This window comes from Doryrhamphus excisus, chromosome 23 (assembly GCF_030265055.1).
Source record: "Doryrhamphus excisus isolate RoL2022-K1 chromosome 23, RoL_Dexc_1.0, whole genome shotgun sequence".
In the NCBI taxonomy this organism is placed as follows: domain Eukaryota; kingdom Metazoa; phylum Chordata; class Actinopteri; order Syngnathiformes; family Syngnathidae; genus Doryrhamphus; species Doryrhamphus excisus.
Genome location: NC_080488.1, coordinates 12,755,056 through 12,782,693, shown reverse-complemented (window position 1 = coordinate 12,782,693; position 27,638 = coordinate 12,755,056). Strand labels below are relative to the sequence as shown.

Below are 27,638 nucleotides of genomic sequence, written 5' to 3'. Positions count from 1 at the left end.
GAGAAGGTGCAGGCTACCATCTGGTGGACAAACCTGAGAAGGTGCAGGCTACCATCTGGTGGACAAACCTGAGAAGGTGCAGGCTACCATCTGGTGGACAAACAGCAAACTTACCAGGAATTCCCCAACTGTGATCTGGGAAGTCGGGGGTCCTTCTTTATAAATGCAGTATTTCCCCACTTAGAGCATAGAAAACCTGTTCACGACATTTTAAATACGTTTTTTTTTTACATGATTAGAGCTCTCTAGACATGAGATAACACCCCTAGAGTCACCTTTACACTTTATGAGCCAATACAGTTGGCATAATAAGACTAAAGAAGAGCGCCATGCTTGTTGCTCTCTGCAGCGAGTGACTCTCACTCTCAGTGTTTTACTACTAATGGGTCGTATTCAACCACAAAAAATATACTTAAACAAGTGGAACGGAGTACTGTACTCCATATGTACCATGGTCTTCTTGCCCGACTTGCTGGTAATGCGTGGCTTGGTATGTTTACCAGTGTGAGTGATGACCTCATCCAACGGGTCGCCTTTTGAGCCACACAGGAAAAGACATGAAAACACAGAAAAAAGGATTTCATTTGTTATTTACTGCAGCTTTTATGTACACGTATGTACACGTATGTACATGTACACGACCAATTCTCCAAGGAAATACAAAATAGAATCAACACATGAAAGTAGCTACTGTGGGAGATAGATGACCCATAACCAAACCTTTCTTGCGTTCCTTGATGGAGTTGTCTGCGTGAACATCACGTCAACCTCTCAATGGCTGACGTTGTCGTCTGTAGATCATCACTTGGTGGTGACAACCATCACATGGCTGTCAACGTGATGTTACAGTAAAAAAACAACAACAAGAGACTTCAATCATTGATAAAACTCGTTACACACTGTTAACTGTGGTTTCAAAATACCCAAAAGTAAGCCTGGAAAATACACGGACCAGCGGAGAGGTTCCTACTCGCCTTAAGAGCTTGCAGGTGGAGATCAGCACGTCGTGTTCGGTTAACTTTGTATGCGCTTCCAAAATAAATGGGTCCACACGCTTTTAACAACATGAGCTCCGAAAGTAAGCACTTGGAGACGACCATTGCCTCTCACACTTTGCAACGTCTCCAACGTCTCCAAAGTCTCCAACGTCTCCAACGTGTCCATCTCTTAGCAGCGAGTACGATGACCGCAATGGAAAGAAAAAAGTCCAACTATGAGTTGTAAAGAGTAAAAGATAAGTTGGGGATCATTTCAGGAAGACAAACAATGACCAGTTGGACGTTGAGAGGTTTAGAGAAGGTCTGTCATGTCGGACTTCATGTTCATAAATTGAATTTGTTTTAGCGAAAGCCCAGAAAACCTGTTTGGCTTTCTAACCGTTTTATAAACTCATTCTTATTTCTTCAAAACTTACACTTCCACACGCAATCGTCTGAGAACCGTCTCACGCTATCATGTCGGACATGCCAGTGTTGAGGTAACGAAATGTAAGGTAATGTCTCAATCTCGTATGTCATTACTGCCACCGAGTGACCAGAATACTACATATACTACGTTGTATTTCAAGATGTTTTGACTAATAACAGACCTAATAACATCTGTGATATTATGAGCAAAAACGTTGAAAACAGTTGAAGATTCTTATACGGTAGGGCTGCCAAATGATTTTTAAAAAAGTAAACGGATTAATCACACATTTAAAATTAATCACAATTAATCACCATTTGGAACCATGTCTGAAAAAAGCCAATTTCTACTGTATTTTAGTAACCAAAAGAGAAATAACAGGATGTGTTATATTTCCAAATGAGGTGGAACATGTAAATCAAGCCAAATATATTTATGTCTACAAATGATCATTCATCCAATCACTGTAAACATGATTCATTACATTAATTAATTAATTAGCTACCGCAGTTAGAAGCGTTGTTTTTGAAAAAATATCTAAATAATACTTTTTATTTACTCATACCATTCCTACCTTTACCATGTTTTCATAATTGTACTTTTGATTCCATTCTTTGTGTGCAGGAAATCCTTTGTCCTTCCTCTCCACCAGCCGGTTATACCTTTTCCCTTAATTAGGCACCTCCATGACCCAAAAGTGCACACGTATGGATGGATGTCATTAATGCTGTACAACATGTCAACATGAAGAATTAGCATGATGGAGACTGACAGATGCTTAGAAACAAGACCAAAGCAGGAGAAACATCTGGTCCTGTGCAAAAGCAAATGGGGGTCCAGCCAGGCTGTTAGTGGAGGACCAGACCTTTGCAAATGGGGGTCCAGCCAGGCTGTTAGTCAAGTACCAAGAGTCAAGTACCAGACCTTTACAAATGGGGGTCCAGCCAGGCTGTTAGTGGAGTCAAGTACCAGACCTTTGCAAATGGGGGTCCAGCCAGGCTGTTAGTCAAGTACCAAGAGTCAAGTACCGGACCTTTGGCACTGAACTATCTGCGGCATCTCGCTCCAAGCTTTGGCCTTCTTCTTGGCCAGAGCCATCCAAGGCGGCTCATCCTGGGGCAAAGACGGAGGTGGAAGACCACGCTGGGATCCCGGAGATGGACCGGAAAGCGTTGGAGCTCTTGGCCCCGGGAGGGGGGGGTGGATTCTTGATGAAAAAGAAGGCGATGCGAGTGTTGGCTTGGGTGGGGGGGTGCTTGTGGAGGGAGCGGGTGGGTTGGCGCTGGTGGGAGTCGAAGAGGACGGGGATGGATGGGAGGATGCGGGCGGCGCTGCAGGTTTGGGGGTGACCAGCGGAGCCACTGCTTTAGGGGTCACAGGGCGGGCCGGCGGTTGACATTTAGGAGGCTGAGGTGGCACCGGAGTGGGGGGTGGCAGAGGCTTCTTGGTCTCCTTTTCCGTGGATGATGACAGCTTACTGGTTTCTGACAAAGTCACTGGAGGAGGGAAGCAGAGGTTCTGGATGATTTTGGAGACCTTCTCGGTATTTGGGAACGGAACGCCACAAATAAAAGTTCCTGGCTAAAAGTGTGTGCTTGGTGTCTGACCTTTTCCGGTGAATTCGGGGGTTTTGTTGCTGATTTCCTTCTTTGCAGCAGAGCTGACGTACGTTGGCAGCGGAGACTTCTTGTCTTGTTCCTCCTGAAGAAACACGACATCAGCAGTCATGAGCATGGATGAACATCTGAGAAGACGGCCAATCATCTCTTACTAATCTGACAATCTGGAAGACAAAAATGAAAGCAGGGATTGGAGATCACCTTTTTGACCGTCGTTTCATCCAGCGGGTTTTCTTTGTAGGTCTTCTGTTTCTGTTTGGCCACAGAGATCCAACTGGGACCCTCAGATCCAGGAGAAACACCACGGAATGCAGACGGCTCTGAATGGACGACAGCCTGATAGGAACTTGCTGGTTTGGTCCAATGTTTCAATAGATGATTATTAATCCATAAGTACGCACCCGTGACACGTTTGGGTTTCACTCCAATGTCTCCGTGAACATCGGGTTTCTTGGGCAGGGCGGGTTTGTTGCTGGTTGGCGGACTGATGGAGGCTTTGAAACTGGCGCTGGGGTCAACTTTAGACATGGCAGGCTGAGCTGGAGCCTAACAGAGGGAACATCAAATATTTAGACAATTCATCTGACGCCCATCCTGGCCGTCATAAAAGGCTTTGTTGTACCGTACTGTACATCTACCTCTACCTGTACGTCCATACATCTTTCTACCCATCCGTACATCCATCCATCTACCCATCATCTACCCATCATTTACCCATCCATCTACCCATCATTTACCCATCCATCTACCCATCCATCTACCCATCATTTACCCATCCATCTACCCATCCATCTACCCATCCATCTACCCATCATCTACCCATCCATCTACCCATCCATCTACCCATCCATCTACCCATCCATTTACCCATCATCTACCCATCCATCTACCCATCCATCTACCCATCATCTACCCATCATCTACCCATCCATCTACCCATCATCTACCCATCATCTACCCATCCATCTACCCATCATCTACCCATCTATAATCAACTGACCCATCAATCCATTCATTTACCCGTCTATCATGGTTATGCTTCATTCGTTTTAAACTTGCATACAGCTTCATCCATCTACCTACCCATACATCTACCTACCTACCCATACATCTACCTACCTACCCATACATCTACCTACCTACCTACCTACCTACCCATACATCTACCTACCCATACATCTACCTACCCATACATCTACCTACCTATCTACCTACCCATACATCTACCTACCTACCTACCTACCTACCTACCTACCTACCTACCTACCTACCTACCCATACATCTACCTACCTATCTACCTACCCATACATCTACCTACCTACCTACCTACCTACCTACCCATACATCTACCTACCTACCCACCTACCTACCCACCTACCTACCTACCCATACATCTACCTACCTACCTACCTACCTACCTACCTACCTACCTACCTACCTACCTACCTACCTACCTACCCATCCATCTACCTACCCATCCATCTACCTACCCATCCATACATCCATCATGCCAGCTCTGCCATAAAGATGACTATTATTATTGTACATAAACTATTATTGTTTATACTACGTATATATACTATGATTATTGTACATAAACTATTATTGTACATACTATATATACTATTATTATTGTACATAAACTATTATTGTACATACTATATATACTATGATTATTGTACATAAACTATTATTGTTTATACTACGTATATATACTATGATTATTGTACATAAACTATTATTGTACATACTTTCTACTATGATTATTGTACATAAACTATTATTGTACATACTATATATACTATGATTATTGTATATACTATATATACTATGATTATTGTATATACTATATATATATACTATGATTATTGTATATACTACTATATATACTATGATTATTGTACATAAACTATTATTGTACATACTATATATACTATGCTTATTGTATATACTATATACGTATATATTATTATTATAGTATCATAAACTAAGAGTAAAATATCCACCTGTGTGTTTTCCAGGTGGGAGTTGAACCCGTGCAGGACTGCGGTCTTCCTGAGTCGAACCCCAAAGGGGGTGTGGTATCTTCCCTCCACCCCCACATGATCCCCTGTGAACGTAAGAAGAGGAGGAGCTGCAGTCCGACTGCTTGGAACCAACCTTTGAGTCATCTTCTAAAATGAAGAGGACCTTCATGGTGCACACCAGGTGTAGATCTGCTCATGCTCCATCTTGGTTCCTCACCTTCTTTGGCTCCAACAGCAGTGGTCTGAGCTTTGACTGGGACCTGGGACACGGTACTCAGAGGTTCCACAGACACTTTTGGATCTTCATGGAGGTCCTTCTTGATGCTCCCCTCACTACCTTCATCTCCAAGGCCTGTGTCGCCAGGTTGGTAAGAGAAGGGGGTGTCTCCCCCAGAGAGAGACCTCTGCCAGGCAGGTGGGACGGTGAAGTGGACTTTGCTCTGATGGGAACCACCTGAGGACACATCCTCCCCTCCTGCTTCCTCGGGTGAGGGAGGGCTGGCATCAGATACCTGTTCCACCTGCTCTTCAGCAGCGACTGCTTCTGCCACCTTGTCAGTTGCTTCTTCAACTTGTTCTGTTGTTCTACCATGAGATGGTGATGGTGATGGTTCTTCATCAGTTGGGGACAACTGAAGGGCCAGGGTGGCTCCTGTCTCTGAGTTTGGAGAAACAGGGTTCCTGTGGATAGTGGTGGTCTCCATGGAGGTGATGGTATCATTTGGAAGGATGGTATCTCTAGGACTGATGGTCTCATTAGGACTGATGGTCTCATTAGGACTGATGGTCTCATTAGGACTGATGGTCTCATTAGGACTGATGGTCTCAGTGGGCGTGATGGTCTCAGTGGGCGTGATGGTCTCAGTGGGCGTGATGGTCTCACTTGGAGGGACAGCCTCAGTGGGAGTGTCATTTTCCCGTGAAGACTCAAAAGAAGGCAAGGGTGATCTGGATTGTTCCTCCTCCTCCGTTTCTTCCTCCTCCAGATCTTCATCCACGTCTTGTTTTGCCTCCAAGTCATCCTCTCTTTCCAAATGTACGTTTAAGTCTTCATCCTCTGTTCCTTCGTCTTTTCTATCGTCCCTTTCATAGTCAGGATGTTCATGATCAGTCGCTTGGTCGTCGTGTCCGGTGTCGGCTTTCTGACCACGTGACTCTGGAGGAGTTCCATCTTTATCGTGTGTGATTTGTGTATCGTAGATGGCATCTGCACCTTCTACTTCCTTTGGCAGTGGGAGAACATTGCAAACATCTCCGCCTGCTGCATCGGGAGTCATCCCCTCCGCTATCTGTTGTTTCTCCTCCACCTCCTCTTCCTCACTCAACTCCTGACCTTCTTCCTTTTCCACCATCTCTGCTGTCTCCTCTTCCTGCACTTCTTCATCACCTCTAATCGCTTCCTGCTCTTCCTGTTGGTCAGATCTCCTTCGGAACCAGTCTTGTTCTTCTTCAGGTGTCTCATCCTGTGGTGGCACCTCATCTCCTTTGTCCTCCAGCTGAAAGAGAAAAACAGAAATATTCAAATAAGGGAATAAAGTGAAGATACGTCCTTTTAGGAACTAGGATAAAAAGCCTTCATGACCAATCATCACTGAATGATTTGAACGTGAGAATCAAGTTATTCATAAAAGTTCTAGGAAAGAAAATTCATACACAAGTTGGAAAGAATCTCTCCACAACCAGCTCTTCTTCTTCCTCCTCCTCTTCATTCGCTTGGCTTTCCTCTTCTTCATCTGCATACAGACGTAAAGGAGCACTCTGGGGAGCTTCCTCCACCTCTTCCTCGGTGGTTTGGCCCACAAGCAAGGCATCAGATGGAGCATCCTGATGAAAGTCAGGCTCCTCCTTCACCTCTTTCTCCTCCTCCTCCTCCTCTCTCGGCTCCTTGTCCTCCTCCTTCATCTCCAGGACAACATCATCGGAGTCCACACATGAGGAACATGAAGGTAAGGAGCTCAGCACTTCCTGTAAGAAGGAGCCGTCTTCCTCCACAGCCTCCTCGAGCCCATCCATGTTTTCCTGGGCTCCACATGCAACCAGCGGATGGACCAGGAGGTTTCTCTGGCCAGCAGGGGGCTCTGGTGAGACCCTGAGAGGTACAGTACAGATGGTTTGATGAGCAGGAGAAGAACATAACCAGGACATGATGTTAACCACCTGGGACCGTCCAGAGAGGAGGTTCTGGTGCTGCGCTGTGGGGAGGGTGGAGCTTCCTCCTCTGATTGACAGGTTTCCTGACCATGTGACATATCCTCTTCTGCTTCCAACTCATCCTCTCCTTCCGTGCTCTCCTGCTGATCTCCCAACAAGCATTGCTCTTCCAGATTCTCCAGCTTCCGGTCTAGCTCCTCCGCACTGGAATCTGGACCATAAAAGGAAGAAATACGTTGGAGATGTTTGTGGTGGAGGAGAGAAACAAAGCCCTCACCTCTCATCTTCTCATCCTCTTGGACCTCCAGAGGTTCTGTTAAGGGAATGTTCAACGATCCATTGATGCCATGATGTTCCTCTGCTTTCATCTCAAGCCTCTGCAAAGGACCACACACTAAATAATACTTAGTATTAATAATTAGTATCTTAGTATTATTGCCTAACGTCGCTTATCATAAAGGGACCGCCATAACTGATGTGTGTTTATATTATGTCTTATATGGCTGACTTTATGATATTATGTCTACTATGTTGGGTAGTACATGTGTAAAGGTGATTATAGGGGTGTTATTTTATGTGTGGAGGGCTCTAATAAAGTTCATTCATTCATTTTCTACCGCTTATCCTCTAATCTAAAGTAGTACTAACATCACGACTACACAGTGAAAAAGACATAAAGTAGTACTAAGATGAGGACTACACAGTGAAAAAGACATAAAGTAGTACTAAGATGAGGACTACGCAGTGAAAAAGAGGCCAAAGAAGCAGCGCTAAGGTAGAAGTACACAAGTTCTTACGTTGGCAGGTCTCCTCCTGTTCCAGGCCTTCCGTCTTAGGCCCAGCTTGTGTTTGGCAGCCGAGTTGTCCAGGCAGCCAAAGGGGCTGGCAGGTTGACTGAAATCCCCAGGAACCGCCACAAGGGGGCTCCCTGCTCTGGAGATCTGGAAGAAAATGAGAAGATCTCACTTTTTAAAATAAAGTAATATCACATATACTACTACATATACTGTAGGTATCACCCTGCATAGTCAACATTAGCCACTCCTCTCTGTAAAGTCTGTAATGCTACATACAAATCACCCTTGAAAGTGTGTCTAATGATATATAGTTGATTCATAGTTGTCATAGTTGATTCATTTCAATGGATCTGAAGTCTCAAGTCCAGACCAAGCAGCTGACATCTCACACGGGTCACTGAGGCTTTGGGACGGAAACTTCCCAGGATTCAATCATGCTTGATAGGTGTTGAAAAGCTAGCATGTGGACTTGGAACCATGAAGCTTGCAGATAGGAAACGGACAAGGAACTAGAACACCAGTGTGTGTGTGTGTGTGTGTGTGTGTGTGTGTGTGTGTGTGTGTGTGTGTGTGTGTGTGTGTGTGTGTGTGTGTGTGAGTCCAGCTGTCTAAATATTGGCGGTGCTTGAAATGAAGCAGTAACACCGGTGGTGTCTCTGCTCCACCAAATGTACGATTTCACACTGTAAAGAACATCATCAGACCAACGTCTGTCATCATTTCATATATAATATACATTATTATTCTTAAAGCGGCCCGCATATGTTTATTATATAGCATGGACTAACATCATTTTCACTCACATTGAAGCCACCTTTGCAGCCTCAGGTCTTTTGGAGTATGAGGTTACAAGTCTGGACCAGCTTTGGAAGATATTGCTACACAGCTGCATTAACCCAACGTGGTCTTTGCTCCACATTCCTGTGTGGAGGAGGCCCACCATCTCCATGATTGTTCATATCTACAGTATATTTTCATCTACAAGCTAAATCATGATGGCGAGAGATGGACATCCATCAGCATGAAGGGGGGGGGGGGGGGGGGGTATTTGGATCACAGATGCTAAGGGTGCTGCTCAACTCCTTCTTTTTGAACACAAACGACTTACCTGGTCTTCATCACTGTCGGTCCCTTCCAGGCTGACGGAGCTGTTCCTCTGAACCTGAGTCCAGGAGGACAAATGTTCAAAACAAAGTGAAGCAGGTCAGAGAGGAAGTGGTGATGGTCTTACCACGGCTGTGTGAGGTGAAGTGTACTCGGGGGGGCTGCAGGGGAGCCCATCATCTTCTGACATGGTTCCGCCATCTTCCATCCTCTTGACACACATCAGAGATGGAGGGGAGCCCAGACGGATGGCCTGCTTCAGCTGGAGCTGCAAATCCATGGAACTAAATGAAGACTACTCACAAAATGTTACGAGTAATATGACGAGTAAAAAATGCTCGGGAATGAAATTGACCTTGAATTGACCTTGAATGCTACTTTTTTTTTACAGAAACTACAGCCAAAGTCCTTGAGTTCCGTGTTTACAAATGAGTAATTTTGGTCCGTAAACACGAGACTCTCTTGGGAAATAGTTGTAGTCCACGTCAGCACAAGGATGCGGTGTGGGCCTTGTGCAGGGTTTCAGACTCCAGTGTGTGCCTGCGCAACCACACTCAGGAAGAATAACATCACTTACTAGTTAACGTTTCACACATCCTGATGCCTACCAAACGGCAGTACGCCAAAAAAAGCCATGACCATGAAAGTGAAAATAAACATCATTAAAAGCTCACAGAGAGGAGACCGGTCTGGTTGAGTTCTAATCTTGTGAGGTCTCCTTTATTTCAGAACTACTACTGTTCCTTTAAATGGTGTGTTGCTCACAAGTCAGTGAGGAAATGGCGGCGCTTTCTTTGGGAGGAGCCACTCATGAGCTCCCAGTGCACTCATGACGATCTTACAAAGAACATTAAAATCATCACACAGCAACTTAACAGCAAACGGTATATCTAAGAAAAATACAAGCTAGTACCAATACGACTTTAAAATAAATGAAAAACTATTTGAACCTTTTCCTATAATGCATTGTGTCCAAACTGCAAGCATGGGAAAATGTACATTTGTTTTGTTTTCTTTTTTACTTGTATTTATACTAATTTGTATATTAGGTATACATTTTGAGTGTTAAGTTGCTGTGTGATGAGTTTAGTGTTCTTTGCAAGACAACACTGTGAGTCATGACCTCTTGCAATTTCCAATGGGTCGATAAGCTCGTTCTGAGTTTTTTCACAGCTTGACTGGCTCACATAAAGAACTGCCTGGTCGGCACACACATTTTTGCATGCCACAATATTCCTTTTTATGATGTTAACATGTGCGACTTATGGTCCGGTGTGGCTTATATATGTACTGCTCACTGTGTCGAGCTCCAGCTGAATAAAAAAAGAATGAAATTGGTTTCCATGTTTTAATTATAGGTTGTGGACTTTAATACTTCAATAAAAATAATGTTTTAGAAAAGAAAATGTAATTGGTGTTTAGTTTGATTAATGGGAAACTCATACAGTCACTCTAACTGGGAGAGCAAATGTTTAATTGTGTGTGTGTGTGTGTGTGTGTGTGTGTAAGTATCACAGAAACTAAAACCTTATCTGTTTGCTTCATGTTACCTCAGGACGGATTTATTCAGGTGTGAAGACAAGCAGGATGTTTTGTGTTTCTGACTTGTACTTACGGGTGCAGTGATGTTATCAACAATAACACACACTGTGACAATATTTGATTCTGCCTAAGATAAGATTATTCATTTCTGCACATTTTCTGTATCAAAAAGATTAAAAAATGACACTTATTGCGGGTTATTTTGGGAACCTATCCTTCCCAATAAACGAGGGAACACGATATAAGCATTTTGGACTTGCGAATTCCCAATTAGCTTGTCGCTGGTTTTCACAAATATTAATAAATATACCTGAAGAGATTTCACTTTTCCATGAATGCTGTCCTGAGATGCCCCCAGAACCTCGTTGGCTTCCGACGAATCCGAGACGAAGACGGAGTCATGTGACAAGGCCTTGCTGCCCAGGCTGATCTTTGACCTTTGGACAGCAGGAAGACGCAGAAGAAACAAAAGAACCGAGTCACCATTTCACCAAAGCAGACAAGCCGTTGTGTCATTATTTGTCTTTTCTCTTCCACTGGCATCCTTTTTAGTTTGTTTAGACGTGGGGCAGCAGCCATCCTGGTAGAGCCAGGGTAGAGCCACAGCTAGAAGTGGTAGCAAACTTTTCAAAAGAAAGGAAATGAGGAGTGTTCGCAGGAAGATGTGCTCTACTATTAAAACAAAAACAGGAAGCTACAAGGCAGGATCAGGGGATGGATACTTAAATCCCTTTGTCACGTAAACCACAGAATTGGTTTACGGTTTTTATAGAATATTCCCACGTCCTATTATAAAAATAAATGAATTGATTAAAAATGAGAGCTATTATTAGCATGGATGCAGGATACAGAAAGTCCAGGCTGGTGATATGATCATCCATCAGGCATCGGCTAGGAAGCCTCGGTCTCAACCTGCTGTACTGCAAAATTTGGGATGATTACCGCCTCAGTACGGATTTTGGAGCATGCAGATACTCTGTAGTATTTTTAGTGCAGGAGCAACTGAGGTAAATTTAGAATCAAAACTATGAATGAAAAGCCAAATGACTATTAGACTGATGGCTTTCAACCTTTGGTGTGAGTGAATGCCATCTTACCCAGAGCCTTTCTCCTTCTCTGAGCGACAGAGTGCACCGTTATCAGATGTTTTACTGATGTCGTCGCTTGACTGGCTGCCTTTAAGATCCGCATGATCCCTCGATGAGTACGAGTCCTTTTTCTTCTTCCTGGCAAAGAAGTTTTTAAATGTCTGGAACTTGGACTTCTTCTTTCCTGAAGGGACAAATGAGAGAAATATGATGACAGACTGATGCTTTCTTGGGGTTCGTCTCCTGCCGTGGTGTCCAAAGTTCTCCCACTGAGGACTACATACTCAGCAGCCAAAGGATGCAGGAGCATCTATTACACACCACCAACATATAAAAAAACATATTAAAAAAACCCACTGAAATGACCCCCCCCCCCAAGTGACTGCGACTCCATTAATACTGCAGTGCAAAACTCAACAACTCTTTTAGAACTCCTTAAACACGGGCAAAGAGCTTTCAGTCAGCAATCTCAGACTGGGGGAAACACCCGCTGGTGCGTTGTTGGCCTTAACACACTGAGAGCACACGCATGGACAGAAAAAAATAACTCCTTGTAGCTGCACTTCATATTTGCAGCTATGGAATAAAATCATAAATAAGCAGGTTTAATGATTATATTTGACATCCAGAGAGTTCGTGATAAGAATATCACAAATTTCAGCGGATTTACGGGCGGAAACTATCCTCGCCAGCCATGAACCTCCCCACGCGTCACTGGCTGACGCTTTATTGTTTGGAGATGGAAAACGTGCACTCAGAGCAGTACCTGAGCACTCCTCCCCAGCCTCAGCAGACTCCTGGTTGGCCGTCACATCCGCAGGTCCTGATGCCATGGGGGCGGCCTCGCTGCTGCAGGAGAGACATCAATGAGCATCCTTCCTTCTCGTAGACTCGTAAATATGGTGCATTGAAATCCATTGTTTGCTCTCTACTGGGGCTCAATCTATTCTTGTTGGTCTTCTTTAACGCTGCAGGGTGATCAGACATTAAAAGGGATCCAAGTCTAATTCGGGAATGCTGTATATTAAAAGAAACTATTTTTAACTTCTGTAAGAAAGTTCTATTTTTACCACAACCCAAGGATTGGGTTACACTTGAATCAAATTGCTTGTGACTGAGCAACCACTGAGCATCTCGGCTCTGACGTTCACTCTTGCTGCTGCTGATGTCCTTGGAGCTCAAACAGAAAGTGGAAAACATCCCAGTGTTGGCATCCCAGTGATGCCATTATGTCCACTTTCTCGTTAATCATTCAACTGTATTGAGGGTCAGCTGGATGCTTTGCACCAGTTCCCTGTTGTCTGTACAGTACAGCGCATTCATCATTCATACTTTAGAAGCAAGCTGAGACCTTACTCATAATATGGTTTACGGTGTCTACATTACTATTATTACATTATGTTACATTATTACATTACGTTACTATTATTTTGGAAAAACAGAACAAAGAGGCAAATGATAAAATACTGTGATGTACACAAACTTGTTCTTATTCCGTGGGTCGGAAAATGTTCCCAATTTCCAAGTGAGCCATGTTCTCCATGTTTTTCCATTAAGGAAGCAGCCTAAGAGCTTGGTGTCATCAGTGTTTATATTGTATAATGAAGACAAATGGACCCGTCTGGAGAGTTGATCAACAACCTGATGGCCTTTCCGCAGCATAAACATCCTGTCACCAACCTTATCAAAAATTGCGTTTGCCATTTTATTTATTACCTGCAGCTGAGTTAGAATTGGTTTTGAGCAGAATGTTTGATCACTTATTCCCAGAGACATCGGGATGATGGTGGAGATGGAATCACTTCATTACAGAACCCAACACAGGAAACAATGAGGTTCTCAGGGGAGAGGTGGGACCAATGTGACTGATTGATTGGTCAAACATGAAAATCAAAAGGAGGAGACTCGACTGTACATGACTGTACATGATTGTACATGATTGTACACGATTGTACATGATTGTACATGATTAGCAGGCTCCTCAATTGAGCCCTGATGCCAAGGTCCAGTTCAAGCTATCCTTCTCTCAGAACTCAGAGTCGGTTTTCCCTTCAACTTGACAGAAATATGCTAAGCAAACCAAACCAAAGTGTATACAAATACATACTTGGTTCTTAACCAAGTATGTATTTAACATTTTTAGCATTGAACCACATGTGCGAATGCGGCCCAAGGTTCCCAAATGCCATGACAGTTAAAGACTAGACAGTTAAAGTCTTTTTTCCACTTATACTACGTTGCATATGAAAGCTGCTCCTGATGAATGAATGCGGCCAATGCATGGTTTCTTATTTAAGTCTTAGAAAGGGAAGTAGCACCAATGCCAAACTAGTCCTTGTACAGGTCCTGGGACAATCCACTTGGTATCATAGCCTTATGGTCTGTGGGAAAGAGTTCTGCCGTTTGGGGGTCGACATGACTGACCTCCGCCCACTTCCAAAGCCGGCTCCCCAAGGCGACATCCTCCGCTTCATCTATGAGAAAGATGGGGGACAGCGAGAAGGAAGAAGGATGGAAGGGAAAAGACAGAGAGCAGCGATGAGGAGTCAAGGGCACGAATGAGGAGAAAAGGGGGAGTGAAAGAAAGTGAGAAAACAGTGGGGACAAATATGGGAGGAGGAAAGGGGTCACACATCGGGTTGTGGGAAAGAGCAACAAAAAGAGAAAGGAAAAGCAGTTAGATAAACTGGTGAATATTAGGAAAAGGGCAGAAGAAGGAAAACTAGACTTTCAGCGTAAATCTTTTTTTGGTTGGAAACCAAACGAGACAAAAAGCCCAAAGCAAACTTATTTCTTACGGTCATAATCAAGGGAGTTGGGAGTTGGGAGTTGGGAGCACAGTTACACAAACAAATCAACACACTAATGGTCCGTGCTTGCAAGGTCCCCCCCTTCAAGAAGACACAACAACAGCTGACTCAAGCTGAAATGATATGATCATTTTGGTATCATTTGGTATCATTTGGTATCATTTTGGTATCATTTGGTATCATTTTGGTATCATTTGGTATATTTCTCTGAACAAATATTTTCCCAGAGACTTCAACAAACAGTGAAACACAATTGAAGACACGTGGAAGGGTGTGGAACCCCCTGGAGATATATTTGAAGATTTACTGGTTGTATTTAACCATGTCAAGAAACCGTAACCCCGCCTTTTAGTTTCCATTCACATATAAAAAAAACATTCTAGAAGCCTGAACACGTTCTCTTGTGCAATGCTTCTAAAATGCAAAAACCTCAAATACCACCGTGAGGCTTTCAGTCCTTCATTTTATCAGGCAAATGTTGTCATCTGACTGTTTTTTAAGACAACTATCTTCGTAGCTTTGAGAGAATTAAACAGTGTCTTTAGTTTGTGCCAGCCAAAACTTACATAACCATGGATTAGCACAGAAAGGCCTGCCTTAATTAGGCAGGTCAAACAACAATCACCCACCCTGACCCTGACCCTGACCCTGACCCTGACCCTATACACACACTACAATACATATTTCCTCCAAACAGACTGGAGACAAGATGGCGTGTGCCGAGGTTAGCGTTGTTCAGATGTACAAGTGTGCAAACAAACAAGAGCTGCGGGGGTGTGACTTGTTCTGAAGGCCCCTGCCTGCATGACGTAACACAAATCCAGTCTAATTCTCCTTAATTCCTCAATGAAACCAGTGTCACCAGACTCCCAGCAGGGCGGCCATACACCGCTTATTAATGAGCCACTGGGATTGCTTCATATCAATGATTTCATCATCATCATCGAAAAAGGCAAGATTGAATCAAGTGACATTAAAATGCCTTTACAACAGAGAACCAAACTAGTCCAGTCTAGTCTAGTCTAGTCTAGAACCAGAATGCCAGTGGACTCAGCAAAGCTAATAAGGGTTTGACTGTATTAGCAATCAGGGGGCCCACAGAAAAGCACACACAGGCGGTCCTTGTTTTGTAACGTCTGTGCTTCAACGTTACATGGTTACTAACACACTCCCAGAATGAATGGAATACTTCACGCAAAGAAGAAGAGGATGAGTTATGTGCACGTGGCAACAGAATACGGAGATGGAGCAAGTCCTAGTCGAAAACTAAAGTGAAGCTAGGACTAACATCATCATCATCATCATCATCATGTTCCCCTTTCAATGGTTTTTTTCCCTGACGTTACTTTTACCGTTTATTTACTTAGATGACACTAATATGTCAATTACAAATTCCAAACAGGGTCATGCAGACAAGAACTTCTTGTTCTATGTTGGAATAAAAAACAAACAAACATAGAACTGAAGTGAAGTCATGTGACTGATAATAAAATATACCTTATGCAACATCTGAGGCACTGAAGCCCGGAGGAGAGGATAAACAAAGGAGGAGCAGACGGGTCGAGTTTGGTAATGTGACATTGGTGAGCTGCTGATGAACCCCCGGCCCTGGATTTACAGGGAGGGAAGGATATGGATGACGGGACTCCAGAAACCAGAAACCCTAAAGATGACTGACACACGAATGGAGACATTCCAATTACAATGTTATGCTAAGAGTGCACTGGGCCGGCGCCAGTTGGTGCCAGTTTGCGCCAATGCAATTTGCTGTGGCGCCTAGTGTCGCCAATAAGGTGCCTAGTGGCGTGCAGTGGCTCAAACTGCCTCCCAACTGGCTCGTGGTGGCCCGTAATGATGGCAAGAAAATTTCAAAATGTTTAAAATCTTCGTCGAAGTGTCCACCAAGTGGAACCAAATGTCACAAACAATCCGCCTATTGGAATCCACTGGAATGTAATGGCGCGAGCCAAGTTGCGCCAATGATGCTAGGAGTCCACTGGGCCGGCACCAGTTGGAGCCAGTTGGTGCCAAAGATTATGTGATTGGTGCGTAGTGGCTCGCTGTAGCGCCGAATAATGGCAACGTGGCAACATGCCGAGCGAACTTTAATTCAGCGCCACAGCGAGCCGCTATGCGCCAATCACATAATCTCTGGCGCGAACTGGAACCAACTGGCGCCAGCCCAGTGGACTCTTAGCATTAAATAAAAAAATGTACATCTGGGAATCCCAAGAATGCTTGTGACGTATTTGCACATGCTCAGACACGGCACTTGAAATGCACGTCCAAGCCCTCCGCTTCTCATCATCTCAGCAACGCCACTGACCTTGTTTGTCTGGTATTGTGTCACTTTCTCTGTCAGTTGATTGGTGTTCCTCAGCAGGTCCATCAATCACTTGGGACACACGCAGAGGACAAAATAAGTCATAATAAATAGAAAAAGTCAAACAAAGTGTGCTGGGCCTTTACATCAGCGGCGTCCACCGTGATTCTAGACAAATCAAATTAATTCCTATTCCTACGTGTCAGGATAAGTCATCATCATCATCATCATCATCATCATCATCATCTCCCATCTCTCCTTGTCTTTCCAGCAAGCCTGACATTCGTAAGTGAGAACACGACTCCTTGGCCAACATACTTCCTTTTGAGACGCTCATCTCCTGCGTGGCCAGCAGACAGTGACTAAGGGTGAAACTATCCAACACATTTCACTCACAATTCCAGTCTGGCACTGGTGATATCGGCTTTAGCACCAGTGCAACATGCTCCCAAAGGGTCAGTGCCATCAATGTGAGAAGTTGAATTTGAACACATTTTGCTCATCTGGCAGCAGTCAAGGCAGCTTGGCCACGAGCGGAGTCTTATAAATAAAACGGCCTGTGACAAAGTGAACTCGTCGAGGCCTGAATAGCTGCAGGGAAATCACTCAATTGGAGATTTGAGGAATTTGTCCGAGAGGATATCCTCAACTGTGTTCTACTTGTCATCGGAACAATAGGACACTTTAACAACGTCTTAGTGAACGAGTGGTTCCACGCACACTTGAAATAATCCATTCCCTTTAAAAATTCATTCATTATTAACGATTATTCTCATGTTACGCCCTTTGTATTGCGTTGTGGACTCCTATAGAGCAGCTACACTCAATAACCTGCACTTTCTAGATCTTCCAGAATTTGAACCTATTCCAGCTGTATTTCCTTGCAGTACCAAAACGGTCTGTTTTAAAATACTCCACCCATGGCGCGCCACTGGGATTGATTCCACTCAGCTTGAACAGTTTGAACAGGAAGTCACCGGCTGGATGGATACGCTAAGCACGATAAACCACGCAGAAAGCTTTCGAGACCTTCGACCAAATCAGGGGTTCAGAGAAGAGTTTCAGCTTGGCGTGGGTCAAGACCACGAGACTTGTTCCTGTTGTGAGATCATTCCAGCCTGCAATAAATGCCTGTTGCTGGGATGATCAAGTCCATTCCAGTAACATTACTGATATCTGGTGACCAGAGTAGGATTCATTTTTATGCTTGAAAGTTCTGACAGTATGCAAAACAATATTTGACTGAAAGTGCAAAGTGGCGAGGCATTACTGTACTCGCTAAGAAATAACTGAGGCCAAAAAGAGCTACATAGCTTTCTTGTAAACTTTCTCATGCACTACATATCATTATTAAAGAGGGGTAAGATTGAATAAGGTCCTTCCTACTCCTTTTCAGACATGTTGATGTGATGTTCCTTTTGGGGTTCCGTTGTCTCAGAGATCTCTATCTGCAACATGAGGTCCTCTGCCCCCCCCCCCCCCGCCTGAAATGGGAATGTGTTCTTAGCAATGAGCCTTACAAGGACTCCAGACGGAACCTGACCAAACATTGTCATCAGTCACTGTGTACTGTCTACATTCATTTACCTCTGCATCGCCATTCCTGCTCAACAAAGGCATGTTACTCCGGCGCCAGTGTGCATCTCCTCACGCCAAAAAGCTTCGGACTAACACCACCTTTGTAATAAAGCACATCATCCATCAATTGCGGCACTGTAAACTTAAATGTTTTGCTGGTGTCCACTTTGTAAACGTCCCTTGCCATCCATCCCCAAATGAATTTAGAACAGGAGAACACACAGGAGAACACACAAAGAGTGCAGTTATTGTTCTGTTGAAACATCCAGTCATTAGCACACAGACCTTCAGTCACACGGCCAGCTGCCGCGTGACGCCCCTGCACAACCTGAAGCTCCATTGTTCCATTGAAGGAAGAAACACAAGATGGCAGTAGCTACAGTCACCATCTACCACTGGTGGCTACTTTGCATGAGTTTCCAATGCTGTGTGGAATGCATTCATTAATGCGGTAAGGCTAATGATGATTGAATGCTGAATGATGATTTGTAGTATTCTACACTGGTCACTCGGTGTCAGTCATTCCAGTGACTGGAATTGTTTGATGAAACACACAAGCACCAGACTTGATCCTCCCAGCAACAGGCTTTTATTGCAGGCTGGAATGATCTCACAGCAGGCCCAATGTAAGTGGAACACATGGAAGTGTTGTGGTCGTGACCTACGCCGAGCTGAAACTCCCCTCTGAACCCCCGACTTCCTGTCCACCCCCACTCAGTCCCCCCCAGGACGAGAACACATTTACAGCAACCCCCGTGTAGCAATTTGAAGTCAAGTTTTACAGGTTTGAAAAGAAAAGTTTTTTACTGTAAAATATGCGCCTTTGCTCAATAAAAGGTTGGGAAACACTGATTTAAAGCAATGTGCCTGTGAGCTCACTGTGCCACACAAACAGACCAAATGTTTGCCAAGTGGGTCTTTTCAAGCCTCACATTGTTGTCATGTCATGAGACCCAGAAGAAACATCAAGACGGTAAAATGGGTTAAGCTCTGCATACCACATCTGGAACTAAAATGATGCTTGACTGTAGTTGAAGGCAGCTCAAGGCAGTCATTATACAAAACCTCTGTACTCCCAGCCCAGCAGATGCTCAGTGTGTGTGTGTGTATATTATATATATATATATATATATATATATATATATATAGAACCCTTCCAAAAGCACATACAGTAAATCACTTTTAAGAACTTTACCGGGACTATCCAAGGCAAGACTGTGACTGATGCTGAGTCATGTCCGTCGTTAATTTCCATGCACACAAACACAAACACAAACAAAAGGTTCACTTCTGGGATAGTGTGAGCAATCATTCACTTGCAGCAAAACAAAAAAATGAGTCTATCAGCTCTGACTCATCCAGCTGACTGTCAGTGCCAAACTACAAGCCATCAACTGTCTCAATCAACCAAGACAAGAGCTTCATTAGCCAGCATACTGGAACAAAAGACAACTGTATGGGAACACATGCCAATACAGTATATGTGTGTGTGTGGGGGGGGGATGAAAATGACTGCAGTCTTTTGGGAGTGAAATAATTCCTCTTGAGAAAACATCCTCTTGAAGTGACAACTTACTTGTTGCTCTTGAAGCATCCATACAGTCCTGCCATGCTGCACTCGCGAGTCAAACCCTGTTAATAATAATAAAAGAAATAGTCCAACATGACGCTCTGGAGATCCCTCAAACTGCACACAAAAGATGATCTCTTCTCTCTGAAAGTGTGCGAGAAGATCTCTCGTCCCGGTCAAAGTCCTCCCACTTCTGAGGCTCCACTGTAGTCAAATTACATAGAGAATTCCCTTGAAGCAAATGTTGGCAAAAAGAGGCCAATGTTAACTGCGCCTGTACTCGCATGCGCTGATTCTTTGCAAATGAGTCAGGAGTTGGTGGTCTTTTTTCCTGTGAGAGCGACAGACAGTAGAGTGTTGGAATAAAGAGGAAACAATGGACGACATGACTAAGTGGTAAATGCTGCATGCCATGCTCCTCTCCTCCTGGTCACCATGGATGGTAATGCTGCACAGGGAGGAGGGCCGGGGGAGGGCCGCAGGAGCGGGAGGGGGACTACCCGCAAACCTTCCTTCACTCCTCCATCCTGTTATCTGAACTTACCAAGTTTTATGTCCTGGATGACAAGCTATAAAGTATTTATATTATAGTTCCAGGCTGTTTAAAACTGTACGTGTTTTGGGCCTAAATGAATTAAAATGATTCATTTTCCATCTTAAAGGGGACCTATTATGCCGTTTCCACTTTACTGACCTATAAATGTTGTTTTCTCGTGTTAAACGATGCCAAAGTTTCAGATAATGAGGTTTGCCCTGAGAGACGCTTGGGATCTGAACACTCAGAGTTTCAGAGAGGTTTTTCCAACACTGGATCACTGTGACATCCATCCAGTCGGTGACATCCTTGTATGGGTGTGCCCGGGTACAAACTGGGTGGGATCAATCCCAGTGGAGTGGGCGTGCCCACAGGCGGACCATGGGTGGAGTATATTAAAACAGATCATTTGGTAGTGCAAGGAAATACAGCTGGAATAGGTTCAGATTCTGGAAGACCTAGAAAGTGCAGGTTATTGAGTGTAGCTGCTCTATAGGAGTCCACAACTCAATACAAAGGGCCGAATATGAGAATAATAGGCCATATATATAAATATGAGACATTCAGAAGACACTGATTAAACCTGACTTTGATTCATTTAACAAGGGTGTACAACTGTACTCAACAACTGTACTCTTTGTAATATTTGGACAGTGTCATGTCCATTAAGATCAAGTTGTTGTTATGCAGTATTTAGTGCAAATGGTCCCCACACTGCATTTGTGCAGGTTGCTGCTTGGTGTCTATTGAGTAGGATTTAACGGTTGGCTGGCACACGGCCATGTTCTACTTTCCATTGCCTACAAATCAATAACACAGCTTGTATTGACGGCTAAATGCTAGTGATGGCGTTCCCGTCCATCCATGATGTCTGCATCACCGCAAGCACAAAAAGTGGAATAAAGTCTAGTTGCACTTGGGTCATCCTCATCTCACACTGACAACAGGTGCTCGCCTTGTGTTACTTATTTGATCTGTCTCAGTGGGGGGGCGGGGGGGGGGGGGGGGCGATCACAGTAAGTAGGGAGCTTACAGTAAATACCGACAGCAAGTACAGCTCCACTGGCTTATCTGTGTGTGCGACTACGAGGTGGCACAAGGTTTGATCTTGAGCGAGATTCTCCTATGCGAGGCACATCCTTTCATAGGATGTAAGCTCATGAAGAAGAAGAAGAAGGCGGGCGGGACGTCCACATCGTTGGAGAATTAGCCAGCCTTAACGAGTAGACTCCAAGCTTACAGCAATGCCCCAAATATAGCGCTTATAGTCTTCCCTTACGTTCACTTTCTACCGCTTATCCTCACAGGGTCACGGGAGGTGCTGGAGCCTATTCCAGCTGCCTTCGGGCCAGGGGTGGGGTCCACCCTGGACTGGTGGCCAGCCAATCCCAGGGCACATATAGACAAACAACCATTCACACTCACATTCATACCTATGGACAATTTGGAGTGGCTAATTAACCTAGCATGTTTTAGAGACAGGGTGGAATTGATCCCGGGTCTCCTAGCTGTGAGGTCTGCGCGCTAACCGCACGACTGCCTTGAAGTCCAATGGGAATCACTGAGACGCCATGAATCACCATATCACCGACAGACGAGGAGCTGGAATTGATTTCTCAATTCTGACATGTTCAGACCGAGTCTTGTCTGTTATTGAAGATGGTGTGTGTGTGTGTGTGTGTGTGTGTGTGTGTGTTTCACAGTACACAGGGTGTGTACAACACGCCAACAAGATATTGCAATCCCTTAGCAATGCATGTGGACAAAGGGAAGGTATGTTATAGCTGAGCTGAAACACATCACAATAAATCATAGCAAGATCCTGGATACCACACAAACATGATGCTAATCTGACTGGACACTTAGTGATTTTTCTGGGTGATGTCATCAATTAGTCCTCTTTGCCGCCGCGGTGTGGCATGTTGGACACAGGAAACACTCTCACACACTGATTCATTATTCATGTGTGCAACACGTGTGTGGGGATATGCTGTGATGCTGGGCCAGGCGGTGCGGTCCAACATCACACAATCAGTTTTTCAGTCTTGTGTTGAAAGCATTGTCACCATGTGACAAGTTACACCAGACGCTGGCGCATCAAAGCACAACCTTTCCGAGAAAAAGCAGTGCAACGTAAAGCACATTCAAGGTCATCTCCACTTCAACGTAGGTCAGCACACCTTGGACTTTGTGCCCATAAAACCACTCGGATTGCATGAGAGAGGTATGATTCCCTCCATTATATTATTATTATAGCATGTTGTTTAGGTATGGGAGTACCAGAGAGATGTTATTATTCCAATATGTGGTCAAATGAAATCAAAAATCAAGCACTCGTACATGGTGCAATTGGAGCGTGCATGTTGTCAAACCAATACAAATACAGTCCAACCTCAGTTTTCTTAAGCCCACCCTTTGGTATGATTAGGTTTTTCAGCTAATTTTCACCTAGATTGCCCCTCTCGGTTATGGCACGGCCAAACATTGCATGTAACAAAGTGGTCCGTCTACCTGTGTATCATTCCGCATAACTGACAGCCCAAACAAAGCCGCAAAATAAACCACCATGGGGCCAAAGAAAGTTGTGAGTAACGGCAGATCGGTAAAATGGTAATGGTAATGGTAATGGTAATGGTAATGGTAATGGTAATGGTAATGGTTTAATTTCATTTGAACATGCATCAGATTCCAATTGAGTGCATCCCATAATCAGTTCCCAGTTCCACATGTCCAAAAGGAGTAGGAAGAAGCAAAGCTTATTAAATCCTACCCCTCCATCTGGTACTTTTACAATCACTAACTGTTACATTTGTTCACTACCTAAGGTTTTTACATTTTTTTGTCCCGTACCAAAGTACGAGGTGATATAAAAAAAAAAGAAGTTAGAAACGCTAATTAAGTCAAGAAGAACTTGCAGCAAAGTGCAAACTTGCTCTTCCTTCTCCAGAGCTAACAACAATAGAGGTCAAATCGATGCTAAATAGTCATTCAATTTGCCATTTAGGATTTTTCTGCATTGTTTTTGGCATGTAAAACTATACTTATTCTCTATAAAATGTGCATTCTCTTCTTGAAATATATCTATATATATATATCTATATATAACTTCAGAGTATATCTCCAGTGCATGTGCTGCTTACTAACGGTAAGATCAAAACTAGTCTACAAAACTGGTCGCCACCGTAGACCGAGGAACCCCCGTATTAACAGGATCTTCACATCACAGTGGTTTAGCTTAACACCCTCTATTTCAATATCTAAGCCCCCTGAACCAGGACTTGGTTTTAAACCTGCACCAAACACAAGACGAGTCCTTGCAAACGTCTCAGTGTGTGTGTTGACTTTCTCACCACGTCACGGCGCATCCAAGAGCATGTGTGCACGTGTGAAACTGTGCGAGTATATATATTTATCGATGTGTTTATACAGCCAAGAGGAATGTCGGTTAGTTTCCCTGGGAAGGAAAAAAAGTGGATATTGGTATTTCCTGAAGCAGCCCTGAGAACACCCACATGGCCACTCGCACATTTCCAACTGGGCGAGTCTTGCTCTCCAAACACGAGACCATCTTGAATAGCGCAGGGCGGTGGTCCCTTTAATAAACCCACATTTGGTCATGTGACATCCATGAAATAAATAATTACACAGGATCAAAAATACGTCAACACCCTCGGATTTAAGAGTTAACGAAAGCAGTGTTGACATGAGGTGGATTTGACCTTTAGTCAGAGTCTCCGCTTATTATTGTGGGTTAGGTTTGCACTTGTGTGGAGCTCTACTACATCACATCTACTGACCTCTTTCTCATATTTGTATCTGGTTTTTAAAGTGGCATGAGACGGACCAACAAACTGTCAGTAATTGCCAGGAAGTGCTGTGAACTTCCTCACCCCTAAATGACCACAGCGCTACTTCTATTTTTGTTCTGAATTAATCCCAAAAGGCCGGATGAAAATTGAAACGTGAAAACCAAAGCAATAATCCATTTCAAACAACCAAAAATATGACTTATTAGATAGAATATCTCATAATGCAGTTTTTACCTTTCAATAACCTGACAGCACTGTTGGAAAAACCTGTGACATAAACATGACGGCAGCCATCACATCAGCCATGACAGCAGCCATCAAAGCAGCCATGACGGCAGCCATGACGGCAGCCATGACAGCTGGCACCGAGTAGTGGCGTGTCGATCATGAACGAACAGGTCAAAAGAACTAGTATGTGAATGGAATGAAATATGTATTATTTACTGTATGTTCATGTGAAGAACTAAAGGGAAGGAGGAGGAGGAGGAGGAGGAGGAGGAGGAGGAGGAGGAGGAGGAGGAGAAGGAGGAGGAGCTGTTCTCGGCGCCCTGAATTCCACCTCACATCTGGAAGCCATCTTCTCTCTCTCTCTCGCTTTGTCAAACACTTGGTGATTTTGTGTGTCGCTCAGTGCTGTAATGTAAATAACCCCGTAATCATACCCCTCATGCCCCCAGTTTGCCGCCGTGCATGCTGCGTGTGTGCGTGTGTTCTTTTGCATGAAAAAAACCCTCCCAGCACCATTTTCTTCCTCACCAACATACACAACATTCAAGCTGAGTCTTTTATGAGGCGATAAAAACAAAACAACCTCTTCAAGTCTATGAAATGCTTTATGGCCAAGTGTGGTGTGGACATGATCTCTTTGTTGGCACCTGCAATCTTCTCTACGCTGCTTCTTCTAACATTTGGCGCATATTTTCCCCTTCAAAGGTTTTGTATGATATGCAAAAAAAATAAAATACATAATAATAATAATAAAACATACATGACACAACCTTGCATTCACGGGCTTGAGTTCGAGGTCTAGTTACAAATACAAATAGACGGTGTAGACATTGAAAGGGTGAACGAAAATACATTTCTGGGGATCACAATCGATGAAAATATGAGCTGGAAACCTCATATTACAAATATACAACATAAGGTGGCCAGAAATATTTCAATATTGAACAAAGCTAAATTTGTTCTCAATCAGAAATCACTCCTCACTCTTTATTGCTCTCTGGTTCTACCATATCTTACTTAAAAGAAAGAAATAACATGTGGAACTGGGAACTGGTTATGGGATGCACTCAATTGGAATCTGGTGCATGTTCAAATCAGATTAAACCATTAGCATTAGCATTAGCATTAGTTCCTAGAGGAGCCAGTTGAGGTGACTTGGGCATCGAGTCCGGATGCCTCCCTGGTGAGGTGTTCCGGGAATGCCCAGTCAGGAGAAGTCCCCAGGGCAGACCTAGGACACGCTGGAGGGACTATGTCTCACAGCACTGAGAAACTGCTACAACTACGACTACTACTACCACCACTACTACTACTACCACCACAACTACTACTACCACCACTACTACTACTAATACCACCAAAAGAATAAGTTCTTTCCAGACAACCTATACGATGTGTTTTATTGTCTTCCTGGGGCGGACATGACACCGTACCTACGATTACTATGATTATCTCCAGCTTCCATATTTCACTAGAACAGCAAAGACATGTCAGAACGTTTGCTGTCGCTTTGATACGCTGCCTGCCAAAAATATCTCAACACTGCCACAACATTACTACGAAATTCCTGGCATTCCTGTCAAAATGACACTAACAGTAAATGACACAATATTGAAGCCAAGGAGATATTTTGCAATTATGCAAATATTAATATTCAACCTTATGCTTTGGAGTTCTATTTTCTTCTCCCAGAATGCTGTTTTGTATCATCACCACCACTCTATGCCACATTCAGGTTCAAACCCCATTATTTCAGTTTCCTGCTAAAGACCCATGGACTGGTGGACTTGCTGCTGCGTTGTGGATCATTATCCTGCTGCAGCTCCGGCATTGAACGCCACCAAAAGACAATCAATGGTGAAACAGCTTTTGCACGGTGACACAGTGTACATGACACCGTGGGGCCCAAACAAACACTGACTTGTCTTCCCAGGTATGATGAGCCATCACGATAGGACGGCGGACGTGACGTCCCTGCACACGCTCACATGCTATGTCCAACGGCCGAGTGACAGATGACCTGATCAGCCCTCTAATCAGGGTGCCTGTGACACCCCCCCACACCCACACCCCCCCACACCCACACTAAGCAACCCATCAGTCAGATTACCAGCTCTGACATGCGGCGGCCAACAGGAGCAAATCAACGCACCAATGTCCAAACACAGAAATATAGGGTTGGGCTATGATATTGTACAATATTACGGCCAAGTGTTTAACTAAAATGAACATCTGCCATTCCTTTCCTTCTGAGTTACACACTAAAGTGAATCGGGTACTCAATTACCTCAAATCATTCGGTTTCTCCTGGCTAACTTCAGTTTGGTCTGTGAACCTGCAGGATTTCTTTTAGGGGTTAGGGTTTTGGCATTTGAGTCATTTGAGTCATTTCCCCCTTGCATGTGTGATCATTTCCATATTTAGCATAGCATAAAAGACAGGATCTATCAAGGACCCGGATCACAAACACAATGATGGCATGATATCAGGGCTAATTAGATAGTGGATCCCTCACAGTTAAAGATAACTGGATAATCTGGACCGCCCTTGACCTGTCCATCAAACGCTGTCACACTATGATCTGTCACATCTTGACATCGACTTTAGGGATGGAATAAGACTAAAGAAATGACAAGACACGATGTCACAAGTTTGGCTTCAATCACACCAAAGTCAAGTCAAGTCATCTTTCCAAACATATTCCAAACAAAAGTCCTTAGTTCCGAGATAACAGCATGTTTCCAGTGAAGTCTCTCCAAAGAGCACACATACGTAGAAGTCACGCTTCCTGACTTGGGCGGACGCACAAACTCCAACAAAGCACACGTATCGATCACCAATCACATCACAACATCACCATCGGAGCTCCAAACTAGGCCAAAGTTGGTCTTCAACGCGGAAGGACTCACCGCGTCTCCTGGATCTCGAACGGCCTCAGAATGAAGTCATCTCTCAGAGAGCCAAGCCAAGACATCAGCGATGTTGGAGGACTAATGACTGGATTATTGGTCTCGGTCCTGCCCGGCGTCCTCCGCTCTCTCCTGGTGCG

General features: G+C 44.1%; 1 protein-coding gene across 17 annotated transcripts; it reads right to left on the bottom strand.

The window, feature by feature from the left end:
* On the bottom strand, positions 1-27,638 carry zgc:66433 (uncharacterized protein LOC321250 homolog). Of its 17 annotated transcripts, none has more exons than XR_009120854.1 (19): positions 20,024-27,489; positions 16,873-16,941; positions 14,161-14,210; positions 12,503-12,585; positions 11,746-11,920; positions 10,959-11,085; positions 9,234-9,374; positions 9,111-9,164; positions 8,003-8,146; positions 7,483-7,582; positions 7,212-7,416; positions 6,708-7,143; positions 5,218-6,550; positions 5,034-5,137; positions 3,428-3,572; positions 3,228-3,346; positions 3,015-3,108; positions 2,332-2,903; positions 2-2,272 (listed from the first exon to the last, which is right to left on the bottom strand). XR_009120854.1 is itself a non-coding variant. In XM_058062978.1 (19 exons), the coding sequence occupies exons 3-19, from the start codon at positions 16,933-16,935 to the stop codon at positions 2,428-2,430; spliced, it is 3,849 nt and encodes a 1,282-aa protein (XP_057918961.1). In that variant the 5' UTR covers positions 16,936-16,941; positions 20,024-20,079; positions 27,499-27,567; the 3' UTR covers positions 2-2,427. The 17 variants fall into 17 exon arrangements, 16 of the variants coding, with proteins under 16 accessions (XP_057918970.1, XP_057918961.1, XP_057918964.1 ...); XM_058062978.1 differs by adding an exon at positions 27,499-27,567 and having other exon boundaries at positions 2-2,903; positions 20,024-20,079; XM_058062981.1 differs by having other exon boundaries at positions 2-2,331; positions 2,382-2,903.

Bases quoted from the DNA above. Each gene is read 5' to 3' on its own strand.
- zgc:66433 (XM_058062978.1), bottom strand. From the start codon at position 16,935: ATGGACCTGCTGAGGAACACCAATCAACTGACAGAGAAAGTGACACAA. The intron at 8,147-9,110 runs GTAAGTCGTTTG...ATTTTCTTCCAG, and splicing joins CCGACAGTGATGAAGACCAG to ATCTCCAGAGCAGGGAGCCC. The intron at 3,109-3,227 runs GTGATCTCCAAT...GTGTTTCTTCAG, and splicing joins ATGAAACGACGGTCAAAAAG to GAGGAACAAGACAAGAAGTC.